This window comes from Pleuronectes platessa, chromosome 6, assembly GCF_947347685.1.
Source record: "Pleuronectes platessa chromosome 6, fPlePla1.1, whole genome shotgun sequence".
NCBI classification, from domain to species: domain Eukaryota; kingdom Metazoa; phylum Chordata; class Actinopteri; order Pleuronectiformes; family Pleuronectidae; genus Pleuronectes; species Pleuronectes platessa.
Window position 1 is genome coordinate 204,727 of NC_070631.1, and position 23,003 is coordinate 227,729.

At 44.0% G+C, this 23,003-nt stretch overlaps 1 protein-coding gene across 1 annotated transcript in view; it reads left to right on the forward strand.

The window, feature by feature from the left end:
- The window catches only part of npbwr2b (neuropeptides B/W receptor 2b), a 19,819-nt gene extending 18,848 nt beyond the window's left edge, over positions 1-971 (forward strand). Inside the window, 6 exon segments of the mRNA XM_053423920.1 lie at positions 4-176; positions 178-369; positions 371-538; positions 541-744; positions 746-820; positions 822-971. Coding sequence (XP_053279895.1) covers positions 4-176; positions 178-369; positions 371-538; positions 541-744; positions 746-820; positions 822-971 — 962 coding nt within the window.
- Positions 972-23,003: the final 22,032 nt, after the last annotated feature.

Sequence of the window (23,003 nt, forward strand, 5' to 3'; positions counted from 1 at the left end):
GAGACTTCTACTCTCTCACCTCAGGGAACCGCTCGGACCTGAACTGCACCGTCCCCTCTGAGTTCTATCTGTACGCTGACCTCTACATCCTCATCCCCATCATCTACTCGGTGATCTGTGCCGTGGGACTGACGGCAAACACGGCGGTGATCTACGTGATCCTCAAAGCTCCGCGGCATGAAAACGGTCACCAACATGTTCATCCTGAACTTGGCCATCGCGGACGACTTGTTCACGTTGGTTCTGCCGATCAACATCGCCGAGCACCTGTTGCACCACTGGCCTTTCGGGGAGGTTCTGTGCAAAGTCATCCTCAGCATCGATCATTACAACATCTTCTCCAGTATCTCCTTTCTGACGGTGATGAGCAGTCGATCGCTACCTGGTGGTCCTGGCGACAGTGAGGTCCAAGCGAATGCCTTACCGCACCTACCGAGCAGCCAAGATCATCTCGCTGTGCGTCTGGATCCTCGTCATCCTCGTGGTGATGCCCTTCACCGTGTTCGCCGGCGTCTACGAGAACCCACACGACGAGAGGGAAGAGCCTGCGTGCTCAGCTCCCCAGCCCCGAGAGGCTGTGGTTCAAAAGCCAGCCGCATCTACACCCTCATCCTGGGCTTTGCCATCCCGGTGTCTACCATCTGCATCTTATACACCATGATGCTCTACAAGCTGAGGAACATGCGCCTCAACAGCAACGCCAAGGCACTGGACAAGGCCAAGAAGAAAGTCACCATCATGGTGGTTCATAGTTCTGGCCGTCTGCTTGTTCTGCTGGACCCCGTTCCACCTCAGCACCATCGTGGCCCTGACCACGGACCCTGACCACCACGCCCCTGCTGATCGGAATCTCTTACTTCATCACCAGCCTGAGCTACGCCAACTCCTGCCTCAACCCGTTCCTCTACGCCTTCCTGGACGACAGCTTCCGGAAAGCCTTCAAGAAGATGCTGGAGTGTAAACCGGCCTGAATGTTGAAGCTGTGGAGGAGCTGAGCGGCTGAGGACAGACTGAAAGACTGAAGCTCAGATGTGATGCTGCTGGGACTGTTTGCACATGATGTCAGCGTCCAGCTCCAACATTAATATAATGCACATGACATTCGACATGTGAGACTATAAATGCTTTTATTGCACAGGACAGAAACACAGCAGAACATTGCTGAGTCCAGTTTCGTGGCTGTTCTTGTGTCACACTTGAATTTAAATCCTCATTTCCTGTGGGCGGAGTCAGTCCGACCCAGTGGAATCTAATTGAAAACCTCTTGTATGAGGCAGGGATGCTTTAAAGTCCACTTCTGGAGTAAGTTGGATCTTTCAAGAATTAGCCTTGTGCAGCTTTTTATGTCCTGAGAGAAGAGGACGTATCGTGAGTTGACAGAAGAGCACAGGAAGCAGAGCGAGTGACAAACAGGGATGACATTTAAAAAAAGAGCTGAGTTCAATCGGATCGTTTTACAGGTTGAAGCCACATTTTAAATGTCAGACTTTTTTCATGATGGTTAAAAAAGATCCAATTACGAGGGCAGTGAGGCGAGGAGGGTCGTGACCTTAACTGGACTCAGAGCAAACATCTGTGAGGGCCCGACATCTGCTGAGGTCAACACTGACTGGCAAGCTGTCAATCAAATCCACAGTGTGAGAGACTGTGAAACAATCTGCCCTGAAAAGAAAAGTCTGAAAGTGATGCGTTTTGTTCAAATCAAATTCAACCCTAACCAATGTAAATATAAATACATGATTGTAAAAGTCTGTAAATGAGGAAATTTGTGATAATCTGTGACACGTTTCCTTCAGAACCCTGAGACCAGGTCAGCTAGCTTGTGTCGCCCCCTGGTGATGACATGCCGTCATTACCTGAAAAATACAGCCAGTTCAGCGACTGTGATCTGTACATGTTATATTAATCTTTTCATTTTCTATTCCCGGCGATTCACTCACAGCTTTTTTTAAGAATAGCAACAATCATTGAGATTCATAATCATAAGATTCAGAGACACACTATAGTGAAGAGAGGAATGAAAGAAAGGCTTCTCTGTGTAAAATTATATGCAGTATTAAATATATATAAAAACATATGTGTGTGTGTATGTATATATACAAGGTGTATTTATATGTCGGTGAAATAAAATGCTAAGGATCAAAAGTCTAAGAATCGTGTTATTGCGTGTTAATGCTATAAACAAAAAAGTCATTCACACATTGATCCCAAATGAATCTGATGTTTTCAGAATAAAAGATGGAAATTAACAGCGTGAGAAGATGCACCTGAATATGTCAGCTGAATGAGGTAATGACTGTATTTCGTAGTGTTGCAAACTTTATTGATTATTAAATTTGAAACCTGTCGTGTTGTTACTGACGTCAGTTTTCAGCCGTGATTGAAAAACCGTGTGATATCGAACAGTTTGTACAAAGTCTGTGACCTCAACAAAAAAGTTCTGTAAAAAGTTTCCTCCACTGAAATGTTGATTTAGTGGCTGACACCAGATCAGAGCTGCCTCATTAAAACCTGTGTGTTGTCACGATGATGGAAAGTCAAATATTCTTCATCAGTAAAACTTGTGTCACTCGTGTAAAATTATATAAGATTTGAGTTGATGACTTTGAATCATTGTCTTTCATGCAGCCTGTGATATAATTAGGAATCATGGAATTAATTAAAATATTAAATAGATGTGTCTTTTCCCACCAGTGTTTTTTATTTAAAATCAGTGTCGCTGCATTTGACAAACACAATAAACATACTTAGTTTTAAAAAGTTCAGGTTATCGTTGTTATCATCATCATCTGTGGTTTGTGGTTCTTTACATCACCCGAGGAGCAGCAGAAACAAGTGTCCGTGTCCAGGACGTCCCGAGGTCGCGTCCAGGATGTCCAGAGGCCGTGTCCTCAGGCCGTGTCCAGGACGTCCTGAGGCCGTGTCCAGGATGTCCCGAGGCCGTGTCCAGGATGTCCCGAGGCCGTGTCCAGGACGTCCCGAGGCCGTGTCCAGGATGTCCCGAGGCCGTGTCCAGGTCCCGAGGCCGTGTCCAGGATGTCCTGAGGCCGTGTCCAGGATGTCCAGAGGCCGTGTCCTCAGGCCGTGTCCAGGACGTCCTGAGGCCGTGTCCTCAGGCCGTGTCCAGGACGTCCAGAGACCGTGTCCACGTCCAGAGGCCATGTCCAGGATGTCCAGAGGCCGTGTCCAGGTCCCGAGGCCGTGTCCAGGTCCCGAGGCCGTGTCCACGTCCAGAGGCCGTGTCCAGGACGTCCAGAGGCCGTGTCCAGGTCCCGAGGCCGTGTCCAGGTCCCGAGGCCTTGTCCAGGTCCAGAGGCCGTGTCCAGGTCCCGAGGCCTTGTCCAGGTCCCGAGGCCGTGTCCAGGTCCCGAGGCCGTGTCCATGTCCAGAGGCCGTGTCCAGGACGTCCAGAGGCCGTGTCCGGTGGAAAAGGAACCTGAGATGAAGCAGAACTCACAACGTTGAGTTGATTTACTGTGAAATCAAAGTTAGAATCATCATGAAGAATAAAACACCTGTGAGAAGCATATGTTCCATTGAAATTAATTCAGACGCCAGCAATTGTAAATATAAAGGATGTTATATATTCAATCAAATATTTCATAATTTTCTTATTTTCAATAAATCCTCAGGGGCCGGTATTTCAAAATGATCCGACAGGATTAATCCACCTGGATTGGATTAAATCCTGATCAGATCCTAAAAACGGGTATTTCAAAGCAAATCTGATCCTGAAGATTCAGATTCAGATTTGGCAATCCAATCCTGCCTTTGATCCGGATTAAAAGCTGCTGTTGAGTATTTCAAAACTTAAGTGGGGAAATCTGGATCAGTTTGATCCTAAAAATCAGGATCACCCTGATCCCACCTCAGAGGTGGATTTGAGGGAGATTACATGTTAAGATTTGAACAGTTGAAGTGTAACTGCTCCCAAAGTTCTTTGTTGCTGTTTGATCAATGTTTATTTCCTTTTCACGTTCCTTTTTTTTTTCTGCAAACATGCACGCTGTTCACTGCAATACAGAATAAACATTACACTACTGTGTGTAAGTGACATTACAAACTCCAATTAACAAGGAATTATGAAGGAAAAACAATGTGATTTATTAAACAAACAGTGTTAAACTATGCAGTATACATTTCAGTCTTTTAACTGCTTTTCCAGCAACTGAATTCTTAACTTCACTTCTTCTTGTTTAAGAAGTGTTAGTTTGATTTGTTCATTTGTTAGAATTATTTGTCTCTGTCAAATGTTTTTATTCACATGCATTCAGCACACACACTTAATTTTCATAGCCAAAGCTCAAAAAGTAATGCCATTTGGAGCAAGTCTGTGCAAGTCTCTTCCCACAGACATCTGTAAAGAAAATCTAATATTAAGGTTTTAGGGTTGTCCCCTTTGTTAACAACTGTTTCCTAAAAAGATATGTACAACACATTTTAAAATCTACACACAATGCCTTGCGAGTGAATGCATTCAAATGGACTGTGGACCGCGACATTCAGACGCTAGCCTATTTACTAGCTTGTTAGCTCCTTAACACAGGAGTCAATGGAGCAGCGTTAGCTCGCATTAGCGCGAACTCTGCTTAATTAGAGATCGCCGAGCTCTTCTTTCAACTTTGTGCTGATTTACATAATTGGTAAACTCAATATAATGATTGCCTTTCATCTAGTCTGAGGACGCATCAACACTGGCTAAGATTATACTTTAATTCAGAGACAATAGTTGAGCTAGCTTCTCCTTTTTCTGTAAAATGTTGGCTCCATTTCCTGTTTCCTGTCTGTGATCCAGGGGGCGGGACGGATTTGGACATCCCAATCTGCCGGTATCAGGATCACTCTGATCCAATCCAGCAAAGTTTTGAAATACCGGGATAGATCAGGTTGATCCGTGGCTGAGGACAGGGGGATTTGGTTATCCGGATCATTCTGATCTGGATTACAAGTTTTGAAATACCGGCCCCTGGAGTCAACATTGTAATCAACCTCATTAAATCTTATTTCTCCGAGCTTCACATTCATATCACACTTGATTCACTTTCTGTCCTGAACACAAACACTGACCTGCTGCTCCAAGTTAAGCAGCACAATCAATCTGAGAATATGAAAATGATGCCATAAGGTTGATCTGCTGGACAGACATCATGTGACTGGTGAAGTGACTCAGCTCCTTCCTGTTCCTCAAACTAACGTCTCTGAGGAGCAGTTTGAACTTCTACCTCCTGCTGGAAACTCAATTCTCTATCTGCACATGTTAGCTTAGCATATTAGCTTCAGTATCAGTGGTGTTGCACTTCATCTTTAGAACATACGTGTACTTTTGCATTATTATTATTATTGTTATTACTGTGACTGTTGTATGCACTTCACGTTTTACATACATATAATTGATAATAAATCCATGTGAACCTCAGATAAACAGAGAACATTACATTTACTACCCTCCAGTACAAAGACAGTCTCATAACTCATATCTCTCATATCATATCTCTGTCACTTCCTGTTGAAACTGTAATTTGACTTCTTTATTCTCAGTGATGAGAGTTTGTATCTGCGCCATCTTCTTCTGTCACTACTTCTGAGTTTAAACAGGAGCTCAAGGCTTCAGGCAGAGGGAGCGCCACCAAGTGGTCACTTTGACAAAATGTAAAAAAATTTCATACAGTTATTGTGATGAGGCAGTTTAGTCACTAGAGGGCAGTGTTGGTCCTGCGTGTCCATGTGTGTATCTGTGGGTCTGTGCATGTTTGTTTGTGTTTGTGTGTGCTTGTGTGTCTGTGTGTGTGTTTTTTTCCCTTTTGTCCAATCTCACATCTGAATGAAATGTCTACAGTATTTTTAGTACAAATTATTTTTTAATTCCCCTAATGAATGAATTTATATGTTGAAATATTATTTGATTGTCGTTTGAAGTAAACTTGAATCTGTTTTGTTGGATTTGAAGTGATACTGTGATATGATTGGACGTTATGATTGTTTCATGCTCTGCAGAGGAGCAGCTGTGGAGCTGAGGCTGTTTGCATGATGAGTGTTTGTTCACACACGGGTTCCATCATGAGCACCACTATTATTATTTTACATATCATTTGACTGACGCTTTTGTCCAAAGCGACTTACAATTATTTCACTCAACATTTACAACTCCAGTTCAGTGTGCACGTTCACAGCGATGATGAAGCTGTGTGCACGTCCTGTTGTCAGAGAGACTTTTGTAGACTGAGGTTTTGTATCATCTTTATCAGTGAGTTGTTTGTGAGTGAACCAGTGTTTGCTCCTGATGTTTGACTTGATGATGCAAACACACTGTGAGATGGAATCTGTTTATTTACTGCTGCAGTTTGTGTTGATGCTCGGTCATCAGTCAATCTGTCGGAGCAGTGAGTGTCATTGTAAAATGAGCGAGCATCATTTCAGGAAGTGACACCTGCGATTAAAGAATGATGGACGTGCACGTGAACCACAGAGAACCGCTCAGGTCGTTGTGCTGCAGCTTCTCAGTTTGTACACGTCCTCATTCTCACTAATGCAACATGCACCTGAAGCACCTGGATGTTTCAACCACAACATTCCCCAGAGACGAGTGGGACACTTCTCAACAGTCACCATCTGGGCTACACAGCAACAAATGTGTTAAAATGGCGGCTGAGGAATGCGGACATGTTGTTGGTGCAGATGGTAGCAAAACATCTGCATCCTGTGAAACAGTAAAACAATAGCCAGCAGATATTCTGGGGGACAGTTGAGCTGAGAGGGTCCAGACAACGAGAAGGTCAGAAGTGAGGTTGAAGACTTGAACGTCTAAATGTGTTTGATGAGCCAGGGATGGTGGAGAGGATTCATTTTCTAAAGGTACTGACTGAATGACCTCAGTACCACTAGCACCAGTTAACATGAAATCAGTCAGTGAGACAGGAAGTAGAATGTGCAGAGTGACGATGGAAGCTGCCTCCTCATTTATATTATTTTATGAAATGTACATTTTTATGAATTATTGTATTTTCCTGCTGTTTATTTCAGTAGCGAGCAGCATTTTATTTCTTGGAAGGTGTAAATCAGATGTTGGTAACTGAAAGCAATGGTCAATCGATCAATCAATCAATCAATCAATCAATCAATCAATCAATCAATCAATCAAATCTTATGTGTAGAGCCCATATTCACAGTTTGTCTCTTCGTCTTTAACAAGGTCAGACGTCCTCTGTTCTTTAAGAGTCAAACTACTGAAACCTTTAACAGGTGAAGAAGGTAGAAACCTCAGAGACACATGTGAGGACACGTCTCCAGGACGGACACTAGTCAACAGATGTCCCGTGGAACAGAGGACATCAGAGATCAGAGTCTTTACAGCTTTGATTAGAATAAACACTTTGTAACAGAACTGAAGATCAATGACCTGATGGATTATTGTCAGTAATGTATCTGAGGAGAAATATTATATATCAAGCAGACCTGTTGTGATCATAGTCCACGATCAGGATCCACTATCAGGATCCATGTGGATCTGCAGACGATGAGGCAAAGTGACTCTGAGGAAGAAGTGAAGTCAGTAACATGTGTTGATGAGAATTTAATATCTTTGATGAGATAAGGAAGGAGAAGCTTCATGTGTCATGTGACCCGACCTTCTTGACCTGCAGCAGCAGGACTGAGATCAGGTCCAAGAGGAACCTGGACCGGCTCGGACTAGAAGCTTCATCGTAGAGGAAGGTTTGAATCCTCGACGTGCAGAGGGAGTCACGTCTCGATGGAACAACGGACTCGTCCTCTGAGTCTTTTTGAGATGTTGATTTGTTTTCAGTGAGAATCAAAGATGACTCCAGATTCCTGACTGGTTCATAGGAAGCAATCATTGCATCATCATTAATTTGCATGAATTGGAATCGATCTGATAAATAGGATTTAAACCAGTTCAGGGCGGTTCCTTTAATGCTAATGAAGTGTTCTAGTCTCTGTAATCAAATGTGAAAGTCAATAGTGTTGAATGCTGCACTGAGATCTAACAGGACGAGGACAGACACACACATCTGAAGCTATTAGAAGACCGTCTCTGTGCTGTGATTGGCTCTAAACCCTGAAGGTCTTCATATTACTTTCCTGGAGAAACTCTCGCAGCTGATTGGCTACAGCCTTCTCAGGATTTTAGACAGGAACCCAAAGTGGCTCAAGTTAAGATTCACTTTCGAGGAAGTTGCACATTTTCTTTCAGGGAAATTCTAGTATTGGCAGAAACAGCATCAGGTTTGTTTGTGCTTGGTTTGATTTGAGTTTGTTTCTTTCCCTCAGAGCTGATTGTTCCTCAGTGAAAATACAAACTCTCAGACATCAGCTTCAATAAACTGCACTTTCTATTCTCAGACCAACTAATGTTCGGTTCTCTCACAGCATCAATCAAAGTCTGAGGATTCGGCTTGAAGAAGAGATCCAGTCAGAAACTCACAACAAAGTTTAGTTTCAAAAATCCTTCTGAACTTTTACACTCGTCAGCATCAAGCATGAAACGAGTCTTTGCTAAATTCAAAGCAACACAGATGTCACTTCCTGTTCCGACGAGCCTGTCATCCGATGTCACTTCCTGTTCCGACGAGCCTCTCATCCTCCAGACAGAGTGATGATACTGTGTTCTGGTAAAACGACATCAGAGGGATTTGATTATGCTCTGATAGATCAGGATTATGTGGATGTATATTATATTTGAAGAACTAGTAGATGTTTTTACACCATATGACAGAACATGGTCACATGACACTGAGTCTAATATCAAAATAAATGTAACACTAAGGATAGTGTTATAATAACTGTATCTGTCATCATTTAATGAAGCTTCTTATTGGACAACATGAGGTATCTCATCTATGCTGTCCTGTGTTTCATGCATCATGTCTCTAAACCTGTGTGTGTTTATTGGTTTCACATTTTGCAAATCATTTGTATACGTCTCGGCTTTGTCTCGGTCTTTGGGAAATGAATCGTACAGATGAATACCAGCATGAACTGGGAGCGCAGGTGGAAGTAAAGCTCGGTGGACAGAACATGGAGGCTTTGTTCTGACCCACATGGAGTCACAGCACTTTCATCAAGCTGATCAAAACAACTCCCACATATCAGCCTCGCTTCATGAAAACCTTTTGTCCTGTTGTTATTCGTGTTCATGCATGAAAACATGTTCAGAGCCAGTCAGTCGGAATAATAACTGTAATAATATTATAAAACATGACGACTTCCTTTATTATAAAAGGTCAAAATAACAAAGGTAACAAAAAGAATGAATCTGAAAGTTTTCATTTTGTTGATAATAACAACAACCAGATATTAAACACACGACAAGTAAAATAAAAATATACAAATGTAATGAAACCTTCATCAAGTCATGGAGCCTGAAATGTGGAAGGTTAAATTCCTAAAAACATTTAGATTTAAAAATTCACACACAAAAAATACAAAATATACCTAAACATAAAAAAACGCTTATTTATGTGCACAAAACTCACAATCAGGACAGGACGAGGACAGACACACACATCTGAAGCTATTAGGTCATTAGTGACTTTAACCCTGTGCTGTGATTGGCTCTAAGCCCCGACTGAAAGTCCTCACATTACCTTCCTGGAGAAACTCTCCCAGCTGATTGGCTACAACCTTCTCAGGAGTTTAGACAGGAAGGGGGGGTGGATATGGGTCTGTGGGGCGACACTGGTCCGGTGGAGGACTCTCTGTCCTCTCAGAGCTGAAGACAAACCTGGGCTTGTTTTTATTCTCTTCCATTAGTTGTGTAGGCAGCTCTTGCTTTGTGGAGCCTTTTTATTTTCTCTAACACTTCTCCTCCAGTCTCATGTTAATCCTAATGAGTCTGCAGAGCTATCGACGAGCTGGTCATCTCAATGGAGATCGGGTTTTTAAAGAATCTTTTGTTTGTATCATTGAATAACAAAGATGCACTGTATGAATGTGTGTGAATGGGTGAATGTAAAAACTGTACTGTGAAGCGCTTTGAGTCATCAAGACTAGAAAAGAGATTTATAAATAATAAGCCCCAGGAGCACGACAACTTCTTGGATGGGTGTGGAAGACTTAGAACAAGAGTCGTCCTTAGTTTCACCCAGACCACTTAATAGAACCATGAAAACTGAAATGCATTGTCCATCTTTATGAATTCAAAATCTATGATAAAGGCAGAAAAGATCCACGGACCCACAGCCAGTGTTTATGTCCAGACGCCGCTGACATGAGGGGATTTCTGTGCCTCCATTAGTTTGAACTTTGACCTCAGTGTGACCTGTTATATTACATGTCCTCTCTTGATCCAGGTTCATGACAGGGCTCAGAACAGCAGGCTGTATCCACACGGATCAGCAGAATGGATAACGATGATAATGGGCAGAAGGAGGAGTGATGGCGGCTGCCACTTCCCTGTTATCTGACTGTATTCCTCAGTCTATTTATCCTGTTATCACTCTACACATGTTGAGGCCATGGCCTCTGAGTGCTTGGTTATTGTCTGCCACATGTCCTCGCAGCATGTGGACATAACAGAACATCTCATTCTCATGGAGCGTCACACGATAAGTGACCGAGCATCAGGTCCTCTCCTGTCTCCATGCAAACGTCCTCTGTTTCACAGAAAGCCTCTCGGACCGGTTTTCTTTCAACCCTCCTTCTTTGCCTCGCTCTTCCTTTCTCTTTCTTTCTCACCACCTCCTTCATTTTACACCTCTTCCCATCCCCCACTGTTTGCCCCTCTCCCACTGCTCCGTACATCCCAGTCTCTCAAGACCTTTGCAGATGTCACCTTCAGCACACGGTGTGAATGCTGATCAACAGGAGGTGCATGGAGGAGATGAAGGCATCAGAGAGAGAGGTTATCAATGTCAAGTGGACACGCTGCTCTGTCACTCACTGCAGTGATTTGAGCTAAAGGATAATATGACATGATGGTTTTGTTTGAAGGCCCAAAAAACTAGAAAAGACATTTTAGTTTCAAATAATTAAAGAAATGTGCATTTGTTTGTTTTGTGACATCTCATGTGTCAGTGTGAGATGATTGATGAGTTTTAGCTGTTTTGGAGAATTGATTTAATATAGTGGTGTAACTGTCACAGGGGATCACTGGGGGGGGGATACACAAGCTGCTTCACCTGAACTCAGGAGAATCTCCTGGAATTATCTGGAGGAGCTACAGGTGTCAGATCCGATGTGATTCAGTGTGGGAGAGTTGACGACGTTACCAGTTAGATGTTAGCCTCGAGACATTAGCAGCGAGACATTGGCAGTGAGACATTAGCATCGAGACGTTAGCATCGAGACATTAGCAGCGAGACATTGGCAGTGAGACATTAACATTGAGACGTTAGCATAGGGACGTTGGCAGTGAGACATTAACATTGAGACGTTAGCATAGGGACGTTGGCAGTGAGACATTAGCATCGAGACGTTAGCATAGGGACGTTGGCAGTGAGACATTAGCATCGAGACGTTAGCATAGGGACATTGGCAGTGAGACATTAACATTGAGACGTTAGCATAGGGACGTTGGCAGTGAGACATTAGCATTGAGACTTTAGCATAGGGACGTTGGCAGTGAGACATTAGCATTGAGACGTTAGCATAGGGACGTTGGCAGTGAGACATTAGCATTGAGACTTTAGCATAGGGACCTTAGCATCAAGACGTTGGCAGTGAGACATTAGCATTGAGACGTTAGCATAGGGACGTTGGCAGTGAGACATTAGCATTGAGACATTAGCATAGGGACGTTGGCAGTGAGACATTAGCATTGAGACGTTAGCATAGGGACGTTAGCATCAAGACGTTGGCAGTGAGACATTAGCATCGAGACGTTAGCATAGGGACGTTGGCACTTGGCAGTGAGACATTAGCATTGAGACGTTAGCATAGGGACGTTAGCATCAAGACGTTGGCAGTGAGACATTAGCATTGAGACATTAGCATAGGGACGTTAGCAGCGAGACGTTGGCAGTGAGACATTAGCATTGAGACGTTAGCATAGGGACGTTAGCAGCGAGACGTTAGCAGAGACGTCTCTGTGGACCTCAGTCCATCCTCCCTGCAGGTCATGCTTCCTCTCTCCTTTTGCCCGTCCGTGCTGTGTTCCTGCTCTAATAAAGCTGCAATCCCATAATACTAATCTCTTGATATTAACTAATGCAAGCTGGAAACGTGGGTGTCTTTGTAATCAAATCACATGGTTATAAAACTAAATGGTGTTTACAGAAATCGTTGAAGATGATAGTTGAGACCATGAGTGTGAAACCAGGAGGCAGCTCATATAATAGAATTGTATAAATCCACTGACCTGAATATCAATGAAACCTCTTTGACATCATCACCACGAGACAGAGATGAAGAACCAGTTAACAGCATCGCTCTGAACCACATGGACATTCCCCCAGTTCCACTGGACTGACTCCACTTTGTGCAGCCGCTCTATTCTATCTATATCTAGTTTCTTTAACATGACTCTGACCATCTCAAAAGCCTGGGAACAATTTAACAATAGATATGAAACAAAGAGCAATTAAAGAAAAATAGGAAGAAACCCCAATAATTTATATATATATAATATAATATAATAATAAAAGGCTCTCATTAAAAGATATTCCCACATCAATGTTGGTGCAGTGGCACAGTATCACTATTTCCATAATCATTACTATTAATGTCCATTATTACAAAGCCAGAGGTCTTATTTATATGATCACGTCAACATGACCAATCCCAGGTCTCTCAGTCATTTCATGTAAAACCCTCATGAAAACTCAGATGGAGTCCAGGAGAGCTCCCAGCTCCACCAGCTGTGAAGTCCCTGAGACTCAGTCCAGCTGATCCACATCACACAACTCTTCACCGTGATCACAGTCCAGCACCGAGCTTCACGCAAAAGCTTCTGCTCACTTTGTGTCATTCTGCAGACTAACAAACAAACATGGGGTCAAACCATGACCTTCTTCTGGGAGGTAAAGCTGGAAAGGAAGCTGTGGTGTGATTGGACGTCTTCCACGTTAACAGACAGAACAGTGGTCGATGAGAGAACCACACACTGACACAGCACATCTACACATCTGTTCCATGTGCTGACGGCTTCATTGATGGTTTACACCACCCAGCGTCAGACCAGTTCAGTCACACACATCAAAGCTGGTGCATTGACAAACAGGTGGAGCAGTGGAAGCTGAACAAAATCCTGAATCTGACTTTGCAGAGATCAGAAGATGTTCGTGTCTTCAGGGCGTCAGAGGATTTGTCTGTTCTGTCTGTTCTGTCTGTTCTGTCTGTTCTGTCTGTTCTGTCTGTTCTGTCTGTTCTGTCTGTTCTGTTTGTTCTGTCTGTTCTGTCTGTTCTGTTTGTTCTGTCTGTTCTGTTTGTTCTCTCTTTTCTCTCTGTTCTGTCTGTTCTGTCTGTTCTGTCTGTTCTGTTTGTTCTGTCTGTTCTGTCTGTTCTGTCTGTTCTGTTTGTTCTCTCTGTTCTGTCTGTTCTGTCTGTTCTGTTTGTTCTCTCTTTTCTCTCTGTTCTGTCTGTTCTGTCTGTTCTGTTTGTTCTCTCTTTTCTCTCTGTTCTGTCTGTTCTGTCTGTTCTGTTTGTTCTCTCTTTTCTGTCTGTTCTGTCTGTTCTGTCTGTTCTGTCTGTTCTGTCTGTTCTGTTTGTTCTCTCTTTTCTCTCTTTTCTCTCTGTTCTGTCTGTTCTGTTTGTTCTCTCTTTTCTCTCTGTTCTGTCTGTTCTGTCTGTTCTGTTTGTTCTCTCTTTTCTGTCTGTTCTGTCTGTTCTGTCTGTTCTGTCTGTTCTGTTTGTTCTCTCTTTTCTCTCTGTTCTGTCTGTTCTGTTTGTTCTGTCTGTTCTGTCTGTTCTGTGCCCGAAACAAATGAGTTGCCTCTCCGATCCGACAGACAGGCAGCAAAAAGCAGAAGATGCTTCATGTCCCAGTTTGAAAAGCAGTTGAAGAAGAATTCGAGCGGCTGTGACCTTGTGACCTTGTGACCTTGTGACCTTGTGGCTCAGGTCCATCATCAAACTGTTGACTTGTTTTCTTTCTGTTCATCTGCACATTAGAGACTTCATCTTCTGGATCTAACGGCAGAGACCTGAGGACTCTCATTCCTCAGAGCATATTCATTTCCACTGTGGCCGTTGCTGCTGTCTCAGATATCGTTTCTGTTTCAGTTCATTTGAAAGAATAAAACATGATTGCATTATCTTTTTAGTGAGGCCGTACAGGAGCTGCTGTTATTGAATTTGGTTTGTGTGACTGAAGGCAGCACACTGGGCCAGAGACATTATATCCACAAACAATAGAGACTCACGTTGTTGGTTACATGTTAAATTCATGTTTATTTTAGTTCATAACTCTTCAAATGCAAACAACAGTGGGAGCTTTGCTCACTTTTCATTAAACAACTTTCTCCTGGATCTAAAATCATGGACCCACCTTCTCTTTTATTTCTTCAATAGGGCCCGGATACTTTTTATTATAAACTTTCTAATACACTGTTTTATGATTTAATTTTCTCTCCCAGACAAATTCTTTGAAACATACAGGACTGACTGATCCAAGAGAAGCTGGTGGCCATCTTTCTTTTCAGCAAAAGAAAAAGTGAAGAGGAGAGGAGAAGAGGAGAGGAGGAGAGAAGAGGGGGAGAGAAGAGGGGGAGAGAAGAGGAGGAGAGAAGAGGAGGAGAGAAGAGGGGGAGAGAAGAGGAGGATAGAAGAGGAGGATAGAAGAGGAGGAGGGAAGAGGAGGAGAGAAGAGGAGGATAGAAGAGGAGGAGGGAAGAGGAGGAGAGAAGAGGAGGATAGAAGAGGAGGAGGGAAGAGGAGGTGCACATGAGTATGATTGAATTCTCAGCTTCAGAGCTTATGAGACCAAACCAAAGGAAACAAAGACTCTGAGACGGAGACGAGATCAAAGAGCTCGTCTCAAGAGGACATTACACAAAGACATGTGCTAATGCTAATGCTAACACACAGCACGGGGGGGAGAGTGCACGTAACATGCTAAAGACAAATCAAGAAGTAAAAAGGTGTGTGTGTGTGTGTGTGTGTGTGTAACTGTCCTGTGAAGCACTTTGAGTCATCAAGACTAAAAAAGATCTTTATAAATACTAGTTTTTATGAGTATGACCATTAAACAGTGGATATGGTAAGTGTTCCCATAGAGATACAAATAACCTGTGTGTGTGTGTGTCTGTGTGTGTGTGTGTGTGTGTAGGATGTTCTTTACACAAGACTAATGTGTTTAATATAGAATGCATAAGAGCGATGACCTTCACCACAGCTAACACACACACACACACACACACACACACACACAGGTTACCAGGGACAGACGGGGGACGTGTTCAGACTCTTTGCTCTGTGAGAATCATAAGAGATTAAACCTTCGGCCTGATATGGACAGAGACCTGGACGCACACACCGAGACATGGAGACGATTCATTCTGTCGGATTCTCCACATCAACCGTGATTAGAGGACAAACGGGGACTGAGGAGTCATGTGACCCGGGAGAGAATGATCGTATCCAATCGTATTCCAGACAAAATACAGACGTGAGTTTTGGACCAGTGGAGAAGCCCTGCAGTGAAGTCCAGAGCGTCCAGAGCGTCCAGCCTGAGGAAGACCTAAAGACTGGTGGGGGTGTTGAAGTGATCATGATCACATGATCTCTGCAGCACAGTTCATTGGTCCCTTCCTGTCAGCTGATCCTCCCTCAGCTGAATCCTGCAGAGATCTCTGAGCCTCCTGCCTCCTGCTGTGTTGTTCATGTGTGAGATCAACTCCAGAGAAAGAATCTGCACAGTCCACGTCTGAAGCAGCTGAGCTCCACAGTCAGTTCCACATGAGCTGGAGAAGCAGTCGTCCGAATGAGGAGTGGGAAACGAGGAAACGTTCCCCTTGTTCCCAGTCACTCAACCATCACAATACATGTGAAGTGTAGCCCTGAGTATGAGAACACAGGATTCTCCCTCTGTGCTGCCGTGATGCTCAGGAAGTGTCTGCTGGTTTGTTCTTCACTGAGTCAGAGCTGCAGAACGACAGGAAACGACAGGAAAGAGAGTGAGATGGAGGACGAGTGAGAAAGTGTCTGATTGTCTGTCTCTGTATTTCATCAGCATCTCTCCTGACTCACATGTCTCTCCACTCTGAGTCTCCTCACTGCTCCTCTGGGCTCTTCTTCATGTTATTACTGCACCACATCATATCCACAGCAGGTAAAGTGGGTCTCAGCTGAAGACACAAGATCTAAAATCTAAAATCTAAATACCCTGAATATGTTTTTACTTTGTAATTGTTGGTATATGAGTTTAGTGTGAGTGACAATTCTTTCATCCACCGACGGAAACAAAGCCTCGATCATATAGAAGAAGAATGAAAGAAGAATATCTTTAGTTATGAACCTCTGTACATATTTATTAATAAGAACATCAAGGACAGACCAGTCTATTGGACAGACTGGTCCTGGTCCCCTGAACCACACTCACTCAAGTTTAATTCTCTTCACTGGGCAAGTTCCCTGCATATATTATTCTTTATTCCAGTTATATTTCTATTTATTTCTCTATATAATAATAGAAATGATGTTAGATTTATTACATCTCCTTAGATCAATGTCTCATCAGGATCGTAAGAACAATGTTTCTGACAATACTCAAGTATTTTACTTTTTGACTATAATTACAGTTTTTCACAAAACTGCACACAGACAACTGAAAACCTCACACTCAAAATGTTAAACCTGACACTCCCTTTGCAAGATGACTCTTTATCATCAAATCTCTTAACTGTTCACAAAATGAAACTCGTGTTTTCATTTTGTACACACAGTGAAACGATGACTCTGGAGAATGAGCCATTTCTCCTTTTGTAAAATGTCTCAGTGTAGACCTACTTTTTTCATGATCAAACATAAAGCAGCACAAATATGCAGCATAAAAAGGTTTATTTCTGTACACACAGAAAACAGTACAGAACTGTAAACCGGCCTGCTCATCCTGTAGTGCTGCAGTCCTGATTGCAAATTGCTCAACAGACCTGAATGTTTAGAGATTTGAGTATTTGTGTGTTGTAGGTTGATGCTTTGAGATTTTACTTGAGAAGTGTGTGCAACAACTGGACATTGTGTGTAGTGTTTTGACAACAAGGTGATGTGTAATTGACATCAGAGTGTAAAGAATGAAAGTCAGAGTCTAATGCAGATGAGGGAGTGTGAAGTTGATCCAGATTGGGTCGAGTGATTGGTACATGAAGTGAAGGTTGTGCAAATTGTGCAGAATTTTCGCTTTTTGTGTGTTAACAACTGAGAAAAACTGTAATTAAGAGACGTTGTTTGACTGGGTGCAAGCATGAGGAGGCGTGGCCACCAGCTCGTCAGTGTGAATCCGGAAAGCTGCTCTCATATTCAAATCTATCTGTGATCTCCGTCTCTACACGTCTCAACCACATCGTCCCGTCTGGGTTTGAATATCAGGACGAGCTTCATATAGTCCATACGACACTGAGAGGTCTCCTGGTGGTTCCTCATGCTGGAGACCCGTCTCTCCCACTCACACAGAACGGTCTCAATACCAAAAGAATCTGTCAAACCATGAGTTATGTGTGAGTTGATTTCTAGAGTCGAATCCGATGGAACTAGAAACCACAGCATCAGTTGTTTTAGTTCCTGGAGGTCTTCGTTGACACCTGGCGTCCAGCCACTCGACCATCAGACTTCCTGTGGTCACTCCTCAAACTCACTGGTCAGTGTCTCTGGTTGTATCAGATTCCTTTAGATCAGAGCAGCAGGCTCGTCCCTGTGTGGGAGCTTCATGAGCAGGATTGAGTGTCAGGGAACTTTCCCTGTGGAGCTACAGACCCACGTCTGCTCCTCTGGGTCGGTGGCTTCGTGTGGACCTGGAGACGCTGATCTTCATCGTCCCCTCGGGGTCGGACTCTCTTCTGCTGCCTCTCGCCCCCCCGACAACACACAGTCCGGTGTTTGTGTTTTACGAGGACTTGAAGGACTGTGTGGGAAGTTTAGTTTGAGTAAAACACGACTGAGAGAGACTGTGAAGCTGGAGCTGAAGTTATGATCAGGTGATATCCACGTTTTCTTCTGAAACACATCACTGCTGCTACGTTACACACGGTGGAGATTTCAACTCATTAGAATGAAGAATTTTATAAACACAACTGAGCCACTTCCTGTTTCCGTGATGTCGTGTCTGGACGAGAAGAAACTGAAGTTTGGAAATGAAGACGCACACGTTTTCAGACATCGTCCCATTTGTTCCATTTTATCTCCCAGTTAAAGACAAACATACTTCACATCTAAGTCTGATAATATTCTTCTGACAGTTACATTACAACAACTCACATTATTGTACATTACATTAATAGACACGTGCACACAGATTCATCCATTCATGTTTCTATTTCACTCTGTCTCTCCATCACACACACAGACACACACACATTCTCTTAGTCTGTCACACATACACACAGACTCTCTCTCACACACACACACACACACACACACACACACGCACACACACACACACACACACACACACACTTGTGATGTGGAAGACCTCCGGCCGTGTGAAATGGGCTCTAATCCATCTCTAAAGGATTAGTTATAGACTGGTATATATCACACAGCAGAGCAGAGGGAGGGATGGAGGGGGGGGGGGGGGGGAAGTGAGATAGGGAGAGGAGGCTGGATGTAGAGGATAACCAAAAGGAGGAAAGGAAGAACAGGAGGAGAGAATTAACAAGAGGAGAGAAAGAACAAGAGGAGAGAAAGAAGAGGAGAGACAGAACAAGAGGAGAGAAAGAAGAGGAGGAGAGACAGAACAGGAGGAGAGAAAGAAGAGGAGAGACAGAACAGGAGGAGAGAAAGAAGAGGAGGAGAGAGAGAACAGGAGGAGAGAAAGAAGAGGGGAGACAGAACAGGAGGAGAGAAAGAAGAGGAGAGACAGAACAGGAGGAGAGAAAGAAGAGGAGGAGAGACAGAACAGGAGGAGAGAAAGAAGAGGAGAGACAGAACAAGAGGAGAGAAAGAAAGGGGGGAGTGGACAATCGATGAAGAGAAAGCAGATAAAGAATACTTAGGGTACAGATAGGATGATGAGGACGGGAGTGAGGATGGGGAAGAGGGGGATGAAAGATGAGGAGAGAGAGGGATGAGCTGGCATCTTCTCTTCTTCCTGCTAAAAGCATTAGTGAAATTGAGGAGAGGAAGACGCTGAGTAAGAGAGAGATGAGAGATGGAGGAAGAATGTCAAAGACAAATCATCTTAAAAGAATAAATTACCCTCAGATCTGACCTCTGCTGTGTGTGTGTGTGGGGGGGGGGGCTCTGTGGTGACTGGTGTAGATATCAGTCACAGTGTGAGTTGCTCAGGAATAGATTCATCAGCTGTTCAATGTCTTCTCTCCAGTTTCACCTCCCTCTCATCTACTGACACTCATCTTCACACATCGTCTCATGGACGCAGGGTTTGGAATCAAACTCACAACTGAAGCTACCGAGGGACTCACAACAACAGCTTGACCTGAAAGTGTTTAACAGCTGTTTGCTGATGAACTGACAAAGCTTTCTGTTTGTGAGACTATTTAATAACCTTGGCAGGTCCTGGGTGGAACCACAGTACAAAATAAATACATATAAAATAGTTTCACCTTCAGACCTCCAACCTTTATTTAAACAAGCAGTCTGTGGGACTGGGAGCACTTTACTGGTCAGGCTGGTTCTGTTGGGCTCCAGCAGCTGACAGAGGTTCATCCTCTGAGGAGAATCTAGATCTTCCAGAAGCTCATCAGAGGAGCTCAGAGGATCTTGTGGGTCTCTGAAGACCCTGGTCCTCCTCAGAGACTCGATCCACACCAGCTCCACAGATCTTCTAAGAACATGATGTCATGGTTCACAGGAGGTGATTGGTCAGTGGGCGGAGCTTCAGACTGTTTGATCTCTTATCTCCAATCTCAGAAGTTAACCTGAAGTTACCTGATGACCACAAATCCTGCTTCTGAGTTCAGAGCTCTGGTCAATAGTTTTGGATCAATAGTTTTCAGTTCCCCCCCCCCCCCCCCCCCACACACACACACAAAACAGGCACACACGTACACGTACACAAAATACAAGAATACGTCTATATATACTGTGTCCACTTCCACACATGTCAGTGGATACCGGTGATTGCTTCACAGTGTTGTCGTTAGATCGTTAGCTTGCTGACACAACTACACACACACACTACACACAACACACACATCGATCCCCCCGGTATCACGTGAGCAAACACCAGAGCAGCAGACAAGCTGGATGTTATCGGCCTCACTGGAGGAAATCTATTTCAGAGGTTAATCTGTTTTGACCTCCACCTACCACGTCAGCGGGAAGCTCCGCCCACAGATATTTGACTTGATCATTATCATGTCACTAATCAACCGAATTCTGAACTGATGCAGCTGCTTTAATCTACGTTTCTCTTCTCCAATTCTTCCTAAGCTTCTTTCCTCCTACGTTTCCCAGAGTGCTTTGTGGTGTTTGACACACGGCTCAGCGGGGGTGTGCACGTGGACGAGGAGAAACAGACAAAGAGCTGGTTCTCTGGTAATAACGAATAAAGAAGATTGTTCTCCATCCAGGTCGCAGGCTAAGAAAAGACTTTGACACAAGGTTCAGGGCCATGAAAAGCAATCTGCTGAAGAATGTATAATTATGAAAGAGACTTTTGGAGGATGTGGTTTTTAATGAGTTTGATTCAATATTGAAAGTGATTTCAAAAGGGGACGTTGCCCATTTGAAAACAGGTTTTTCTAAAAAGGTCCTTGGTTACAGCTGGAAAAGATGAAATCATGACTCACAACAACTGAGTGAAACTGGAGAATAACGCTGTGGTGAAGTAATTATCCTTTTCTTTCGTGTTCTTTGAAAATCCTTCTTTCTTTATCAGTCGCTTTCAAAATCTCTCACCTGCTTCTTGTGGAAATAGCCTGATTGGATGTAACTGTGACGTCCTGTCATTTTAGTTTGTTAATTTCAGTCTCTTTGTATTTTCTGTTTCCTGTTTTATTTTGTAGTATCTGTCCCTTGTGTGTGGTTTCAATCTTCACTTCCTTTCGGTGATTGTCTTCCCAGTCCTCATGTGTTTCAGCTGTGGTTAAATGTCCCTGCCTTCCCTCTGTGTCTCTATTGAAGCCTCTGTGTTCCCGAGCCACTGGTCGGTTTGAACTCGTGGTTGTTACTCGTTTCTACACGTAGTCTTCTATAGGTTTGTTTTGTGCTGCTGTCTCCACCAGCTCCTCCTGCTTCATTGTTCTCCGTGCGCCTTGTCGCCAGAAGTTTACCTGTCAGTGTTAATGTTTGTCTTGTTAAAGACCTGTTTGTATATTAAATCCCCTTTTTTGTTAAAACCTCTGCATCCTGGGTCCATCTCCTCCGACAAACCGTAACAGTTACAGCCAATCAGAATCCTCCCAGCCTGTGATTGGCTGGTTTTGTGCTACATGTGTACAAAGCGGAAAATTCTTTATTTTTCTTTTGTTTGTAGTTAATGTTATATTTTTTGAATCACATATCACATTAGAGTCACAGTAGTTTATTTTCTGGTGGTTTGGGTCTCTCTCTGGGGGTCGTTCCCCTCACCAGCGTCTTGCTGGTGTAGAGATGGCCGTCATGGCCAGCGGGAATTTTCAATCACTGACACGTAAACACAGGGTTAAGATTTGTGTGAGTTTCCCCTGCAGTGTGGAGAGCATCGGTCTCGCTGTGGGGGAGAAGGTCGGTCACAGCTGCGTGGTGTCAGCGGCTCGGATGAACAGCGCCGTGGTCGTGTTCCTGGACCGCGTGGAGAAGGTGAACTCTGTGGTCGAGACAGGTATCACCGTGAACGGTTGTTTTGTTCAGGTACTGCCTTTGTCCCAACCCGCTACCAAGGTGGTCCTGTCCAATGTCCCTCCGTTCATCACCGATGAGTTCCTCAGTAGAGAGCTGTCCAGACATGGGAAGGTAGCGTCCCCCATACGGAAGTTGTTGTCTGGATGTAAGTCTCCGTTAGGGGGGAGGCGCTGGACTAGTGGCCGAATAATTGGACTATGGGGAGAAAGTTACGGACTTCGGACTGGAAGGTCGCTGGTTCGATTCCTCGCGGTGACAATACAACATACCTGCCAGGATAACACCCGGATCTGTTCCAAAGTCCAAAGAGCACTCTCTCTACCACCACTGTCTAAGTGCCCCTGAGCAAGGCACCCTGCTCCCCGGGCGCTGTGCATGGCTCTGTGTGTCCTGTAATGTTCACCAGATGGGACAAAAGCAGAAGACAAATTTCGCATGTTGTGTTATTGTTATATGTTTTTGGATCAATAAATATCTAATCTACTGAAACACGTAGTGTCCCACTGCAGACAGCTCAACCCCTACCTGGAATGATCCTGAGCCCAGGCCTGGGAGAAAAGACCGGCCCTGAACTGAAACTAATTCAAACCAAAACTAACATCCAGCAGACCGGACTGAGCAGCAGACCCCCCACTGTGTGGTCACAGAGGTGGGGGGAGCATGGACCCAGCCCTCAGTGGAGGATTTTATACAAACCTCCCCTCAAGAAAAGAACAGCGACCTCCAGTGGAGAATTTTACACGGCGCCGTCGCTTCCAACGCTTTTATTTCTATTCTTAATCCCACCGTTCTTAACAAGTGTCCATTCTGCGACATGCGTGAGACTATTTATCACGTTTTTACTGAGTGCAAGAGACTGACACGTTTCTTCTTTTTACTGAGAAGGTTTTTATCATGGGAGCTGCCTACAACAAAGCAGATAAAGATAAGTGGCAGCTCCTGAACCACCTCTCAGGTGAGGCCAAGAAAGAACAGGGTGGAGAACAGAGACGGGCAGGAAGGAGGGGGGGGGTGGTAAACCTCCGGGCCAGACTCTGACTCCAGTTCAGTTTTTACACGATGATATCTGATCTCAAGTCCTTTAAAAGAATTTGGTGTTTTAATGACCGACT